Source organism: Hyla sarda, chromosome 1 (assembly GCF_029499605.1).
Source record: "Hyla sarda isolate aHylSar1 chromosome 1, aHylSar1.hap1, whole genome shotgun sequence".
In the NCBI taxonomy this organism is placed as follows: Eukaryota; Metazoa; Chordata; class Amphibia; order Anura; family Hylidae; genus Hyla; species Hyla sarda.
Genome location: NC_079189.1, coordinates 133581210 through 133588027, shown reverse-complemented (window position 1 = coordinate 133588027; position 6818 = coordinate 133581210). Strand labels below are relative to the sequence as shown.

General features: G+C 49.6%; 1 protein-coding gene across 1 annotated transcript; it reads left to right on the top strand.

The window, feature by feature from the left end:
* Window positions 1-412: 412 nt before the first annotated feature.
* Window positions 413-6469, top strand: LOC130351715 (uncharacterized). The gene is made up of 5 exons (XM_056554941.1): window positions 413-606; window positions 2033-2942; window positions 3121-5261; window positions 5609-6190; window positions 6397-6469. Exons 1-5 carry the CDS (start codon window positions 413-415, stop codon window positions 6467-6469), a joined length of 3900 nt encoding a protein of 1299 aa, XP_056410916.1.
* Window positions 6470-6818: the final 349 nt, after the last annotated feature.

Below are 6818 nucleotides of genomic sequence, written 5' to 3'. Positions count from 1 at the left end.
ATATGAACAAAAGGTGAGAGACTATCCAATGGGCGCCTTCCTGAATAACTAAAAATTGCTGAGAGTTTAAACAAGGCAATTTTATTGAAAATAGTGCAACTTAATCCGGACCGGATTCTTCGTCAGGCAGAATGATTTACAGAGAAAATGCGCCAAGTTTTAAATGTACAAGTCCCACAACTGCCGCCGGGTCACAGGGCAAAATGGGAGGAGAAACGTTACATCACTTTCATACAATCTATATACAAAAGTCCATATACATCTAAAACATTAATAATAATTAGATTAAATACATGTCAGAAACATTGAACTGTATAATTAGCTAGCAGAACAAAAACAAAACAGTTTTAGTGGACGAATTTTGCCACTACAATTTCACTCTGAAGTAGCAGCACTAACCGCTGATTACGGGATGCACTACATGTTGTTCAACTGTTGGTCCCTAGAACGGACTAATTCAGACGGCGCACAGACTATATACTCCACCGCTTATTGCAGCACTGGAGCCGCTGGAAAAGTAGCCCACTCCGACTCGGAACACATGAAGACACACTTCAAATCCAGTGCTGCTATAAAAGGAGGCAGCGCAAACCAGCCCTTAAAGAGGTACGATGACTAACACATAAGTGTTCCAGAAGAAAAGTCCCATTGTAGACTGAATACAAAAATATCAATATATAGTGACTACCGGTGATGAAAAATAGGGGGGTACATTTATAACTGCCTCTACAAAGTAATTAAATATATCAAACCAAAAATGCCATTAAATAAATGACATATACAGAATGCATAGCGAACCCTCATTACATTCGTATAGGAATAGCCCATTAAAAAGAATAAAAAAGCATGGTCACATCTCAACTCGAAATTCAATGTGTTTGCACAAAGAACTCCAGAGGATACTGTTAATCGATGATTAATATAAATATTAAAACATAGGGGTAGAATAAATTCTGGATAAAAAAAACATTTTCATACAAAAAATTATTTCTATAAAAAAATTCTATATTGAATTAATTAGTTAATTTTATATAAAAACCCATGATACCATGGGTCTAAAAAAGCATAAATATCAAAGACATCTGCCTGATGTGAATAATAATACAAGTTAAAAAGCTAGAGTTATATATCAGACAGGAGGCTCATATCTTATGCATTATTCTTTCTTTAATAATGCCCATAGCAGAACTATTCAGTAATCAATTCAAACAGAAAAAACTTCAACTCCCAGCAGTCCTAGGGCCACAGAAGCCACTCCTCGTCTGTAGCCACTATATAAGGACTGCCCATACATAGATCCTCCTCTTTCTTTCTGCTCATAGCAGACCTAAGATAAGTATACTCTATGTGTTTGATTTACTGTTCACTTATATAGCGATTTATTACTGTATATTACCCTTGAGACCTGTGTGGTACTATCCCTTAGGTGATTAGTACTCACACGGCAAGAATTTTTTCTTTCCCTTTTCTCCTGTATTCTCTGCTGTGAGAGCCGGAAATCTTCCGGTGCCGATTTCCTCTCCCCTATCGCCGCTTCGTCCGCATCTCCGCATCTCCGTATCTACCTTCCCCTCCCCCTCCCTTCCCTGCGCCATTTTACCTTCTTCTCCGCCCGAGTTCGCGCGCGCGGGCTGGGGCGGAGCCTTTCCCCTGGTTGGTCCGCTCCTCTTCGTGGCCTGCGCTCGGGAAGGGGCGGCGTTCGGCGTGCAGTTTGGTTGAGAGGCGCTCCTGCGACCTCCAATCAGGACCCAGAGGGACGTAGTCTCGCGAGACTTCGTCCCCTGGGCTCATATACTCCGGGCTTACCTCACACCACAGCGCAAGTGCTACGCTAGCGGTGTGGAGGTCGGAGCCCGTTTTTCTATCAGTAGGTTTTACCCAGTAGGTTTTTTACCAGCTCTAACGGAATTTATTCCGCTTTATTAGATTCTTAGTTGTGCCTGGGTCAATTATTTTATCCACTTTCCTGTGAAATTCTTTATCCCTATCCTAAAATTAGTATGGCTGAAGAACCCTCATCTGTCCCCCTCAGAGGGGAGGGTCCTTCCCTGGATGCAGCACAATTTATGACTGCCACCCAGATCCAGGACTTAATTAATAAGTCAGTCCAAGCGGCCCTGGCCTCATCCATAATGCCCTCTGGCCTGCAACAACAGGTTACCAATATCTCGGCTCCCCTTCATGGCGGAGACCCACATGTAAAAAAGGGCAAGGCTTCCCATAAAAGGAAGCACACCTCTGACTCCCCGGCAGGGGAAGATAATAACATGCTCCAGACAGCCCCTACCCCGGTCTGTCAACCCCAGCATCCCTCTGACTCCGCTCGACCCCTGGGCCTCGGGGAGTTACATGGCAAGAGGCGTAAGTCCGCTAAGCGCACTAAACCCGACTCCTATGTAGACTCCTCTACTGAGGACTCTTCGGGTTCATCTAATGAGTCTGAGGACTACGAGTCAGACCCAAATGTTGAACAGGATGCTGGGGATACGGCGCTCGTCACCGACGCCAACCCTGCCATGCAGGGCAATGTTGTCCTGGATTCCACAGGAGAGCCCCTTTTTCACCCAGACGCGATCTCCCATCCGAGATCAGGCGACTGGTCTCCACTTCCCCATGTGGCCCAATATGTAGAGCTCTGGGCTCGTAAATCCCTGGATAGGTCCAGCCGCAATAAGCTCAGGGCAGAATGCCCTAGACCCTTTATCCCCAATAAGGTGGTGGCTACCCCGGAGGTGGACCCCATCCTGATGAAATACCTATTAAAATCGGGTAAATTTCCTAAGAAGGGAATAGAACGTTCCTTCAAAACCATACAGGAGCGTATCCTGGATTTAATGGGTCCACTCACTAAGATCCTTAATTTAGCCGAGCATGCTGCGGCGTCTGAGGAACCCGTGGACGTCCGTCAGCTACGCGGCTGGGCCCAGAGAGCCATTTGCCTGGCAGGTACTGCCAACACCACCTGCTCAGTCGAGAGACGCCGGTCAATCCTGATGCGCCTCGACCCGCAACTATCCCATTTAGCCGAGACCGAACCCGGTCCCTCGGCAGCAGGCATGCTTTTCGGTGATAGTTTGATGAAGGACGTCAACAGATTTGTCGGCCTTTTTACCGGCTTAGATAAGGCCCAAACTTCCCTTAAAAAATCGGGGTCCAGTAATATTTTTCCCCGGGCCGGCAGAAGTAGAGGCCGATCTGCCGGCCGTTCTGCTCCCTACAGGCCACAGGGCAGACCAGTGGCCCAATACCAGTATTCCCAGGCCCCTCCTTCCTACACCGTTCCAGTGGTCCAACCATCCCCATTCTTCCCTCCTCGTGGTCGACCCTGGAGAAGTCGTGGCGGACGTGGATACCCCCGCTCCCGTCCTTCTACCGGTGAGTGTACCATACAGACCACTTTCTCATATACCTGTGGGGGGGCGACTGATGTATTTTACCCAAGCCTGGTCTGCGATTACGGCAGACGTGTGGGTCCTTCAGACAGTGGCGGGGTTTCACCTAGAACTCCAGTCCTTACCGGTTCTGGGAGTAATTCCAGCCCCTATCCGGTTCTCGGAGCAAAACGCGATCCTCATAGACAACGAGGTGCGAGATCTCCTGTCCAAACATGCGATCATGGAGTCCGACCAATCTTCCCTAGGGTTCATAAGCAACCTCTTCCTAGTAAGGAAGAAAGGGGGCGGCTACCGCCCGGTCATAAACCTGAGAGGCCTAAACCAACATGTCATGTATCGCCATTTCAAAATGGAGGGAATTCACTCACTCCGGGATCTCTTGCTGCCAGGAGACTGGCTGGTGAAGGTGGACTTGAAGGACGCCTACCTTACCGTTCCCATACACCCGGAGTCACAACAGTTCCTCCGTTTTCTTTGGAGGGGCAGATTGTGGCAGTTTACGTGCCTTCCGTTCGGCCTATCATCCGCCCCGTGGTGTTTCACCAAACTGATGAAACCGGTGGTGGCGGCTCTGAGGAGCAGGGGGGTTCGTCTGATCATTTACTTAGACGACCTTCTTATCATGGCCCGATCCAAATCTCAGGCCTCCCTTCACATGTCGTGGACAATATCGTTGCTTCATACTCTAGGCTTCGTGGTCAACCGAGAAAAGTCGGTTCTCGTCCCGGCTCAGGAAATGGAGTTCCTGGGTTTCTTGGTGGACACCAATCGCGCACTACTGCGGCTCCCCAAGTCCAAACTAGCCCTGATCCGCAAAGAAATCAAGGCGGTTTTGCGCAAAGGATGCTTGTCATTAAGGATTCTGGCGCGCCTGGTGGGGCTCCTAGCGGCTTCCATCCAGGCCATCTTTCCGGCCCCTCTGCACTACCGAGCCCTTCAGAGGCTCAAGATCTTACATCTGCGCCAGGGTCTCAGGTACGCGGACAAAGTACCCCTCTGTCCGGCGGCTACCGAGGAGTTACATTGGTGGCTTCGTCATGCGGTCGAGTGGAATGGCAAGGCCATTTTCAACCCGCGTCCGGACGTCATCATAGAGTCGGACGCGAGCCGTCTTGGCTGGGGCGCTCGATGCGGGGAGATTTCCACAGGAGGGACTTGGTCCGCATCGGAAGTCGACCTGCACATCAATGCACTGGAGCTTCTGGCGGCTTTCTTTGCCGTCAAGAGCTTCATGCCTCGTTCGTCCAACTGTTGTGTGTTATTACGCATGGACAACGTGGCGGCGGTTCAGTACGTCAACCGCTTGGGGGGTACCAGATCCAAGATCCTGGCAGACCTGGCCAAGGAATTTTGGCACTTTTGCCTAGCTCGCAACATTATCCCGGTAGCGGAGTACATTCCAGGGGTCTCCAACACGGTGGCCGATTGGAATTCTCGCTACCTTCTCGATTCCAGCGACTGGCGCCTGGACCGTTCAATTTTTCTGCAGTTGCTTCATCTTTGGGGCCCGTTAGGCGTGGATCTTTTCGCTTCTCGTCTCAACCACCAACTGCCTCGTTTCTTCAGCTGGAGACCGGATTCGGAAGCGTCTGCGGTAGACGCTCTCCGCCTCCTCTGGCCGAGGGGAACTCACTATGCCTTTCCTCCTTTCCAGTTGATCCCCAGGGTCCTCTTGCATACGACGAACCAGAGGGCGACGGTTGTGCTGATCACACCTTGGTGGCCGACACAACCATGGTTCCCTCTTCTTTTGGGGATGATCGTGGATTATCCCCGACTGTTACCCCAAGTTCCTCACCTTCTCACCAACCCGGCCGGGAACCTCCATCCCCTGGTGATGGAGGGCAACCTGCCTCTCCTAGCGTGGTTGGTTTCGGGATCCTGGACACGGATCAAGACCTTTCAAGATCAGCTAGGGATCTCCTCGCCCTGGCCTGGGACCCCGGGACTAGATCGGCATATCGATCAGCCTGGAGACTCTGGGTTCGTTGGTGTGATCAACGGCAGGTTGATCCCGTACATGCACCTGTGTCTGTAGTAGTAAACTTTCTGGCACATTCTTTTGAGTCTGGCAAATCCTATAGCTCCATTAATGTGTATCGATCGGCTATTGCGGCTTATCACTGCCCTGTGGACTCTTTGCCGATTGGCAAACACCCGTTGGTTTGTAGACTTTTACGCGGTATTAAATTTAAACGTCCCCCTCGGCCTAGGTATCAATCGACCTGGGATGTCTCCAGGTTGCTCGATATGTTTGCCTCATGGGTGGACAATGACGACCTTTCCCTGAAACTGTTGTCTTATAAACTGACGGTCCTTCTTTGTTTGGTATCCATCAAACGTTTCTCGGACGTGAAAGCTTTGGATATCTCTAGGCGACAATTTTCGCCTCAGGGAGTCAAATTCTCGGTGGTCCGTAGGACCAAGACAGGTATTCACTCGGTTTTTTACCCGTTTTTTCCCGCGCATCCACGGCTTTGCGTGGTTCGTTGCTTACAGGCGTACGAATCACAGACGGCGGATCTGCGCTCTCCGGATTTTTCTCAGCTCCTGGTCTCATATGTCAGACCACATCATCCAGTTTCCTCCGCTACTCTAGCACGCTGGGTGCGGTCTGCCATGGAGATGGCAGGTATAGATGTGTCTCTGTTTGGAGCTCACTCTTCCAGGGGCGCTATGGCTACGAAAATCGTCACATCAGGGGGCTCCCTCTCTGACTTATTGATGGCGGCCGATTGGTCTTCGGAGACCACCTTTCGCCATTTCTACTTCAGGCCGGAGGACCACGTGTCTATGTCAGTTTTATAATACTCTGATTGTTATTGTTCTTATTGTCATTGCTGGTTGTTAGCTTTGAACTTGCATAAGATATGAGCCTCCTGTCTGATATATAAATCGAGATTTTCCTAGCTTGTGACGGAAAATATTAGTTATATGAAGACAGGAGGCGAGTATCTTCCCTCCCTACCCACCCTATTACGATTCTTTGTTCTCTTTGCAGGATATTGAAAGCAGTGGCGGTTTTCCTGAGTTCGGATGACCTGTTTGGTTCCTGTTATTTGGTTCCTCTATAGTCCCCGTTGGGACGAAGCTGAAGTTCCCTTGCTCCGGGTTTCTGCTGTTCCGGGCTGGATGACCGACGGCTGCTGTTCGTCGCGGATGTCTGGGTGGAGTTATCTTCTGTGCGGTTCTGGTTCGCATCAAGAAAGAGGAGGATCTATGTATGGGCAGTCCTTATATAGTGGCTACAGACGAGGAGTGGCTTCTGTGGCCCTAGGACTGCTGGGAGTTGAAGTTTTTTCTGTTTGAATTGATTACTGAATAGTTCTGCTATGGGCATTATTAAAGAAAGAATAATGCATAAGATACTCGCCTCCTGTCTTCATATAACTAATATTTTCCGTCACAAGCTAGGAAAATCTC

Bases quoted from the DNA above. Each gene is read 5' to 3' on its own strand.
- LOC130351715 (XM_056554941.1), top strand. From the start codon at position 413: ATGCACTACATGTTGTTCAACTGTTGGTCCCTAGAACGGACTAATTCA. The intron at 607-2,032 runs GTACGATGACTA...TGTCCCCCTCAG, and splicing joins GCAAACCAGCCCTTAAAGAG to AGGGGAGGGTCCTTCCCTGG. The intron at 6,191-6,396 runs GTCAGTTTTATA...TTCTCTTTGCAG, and splicing joins CCGGAGGACCACGTGTCTAT to GATATTGAAAGCAGTGGCGG.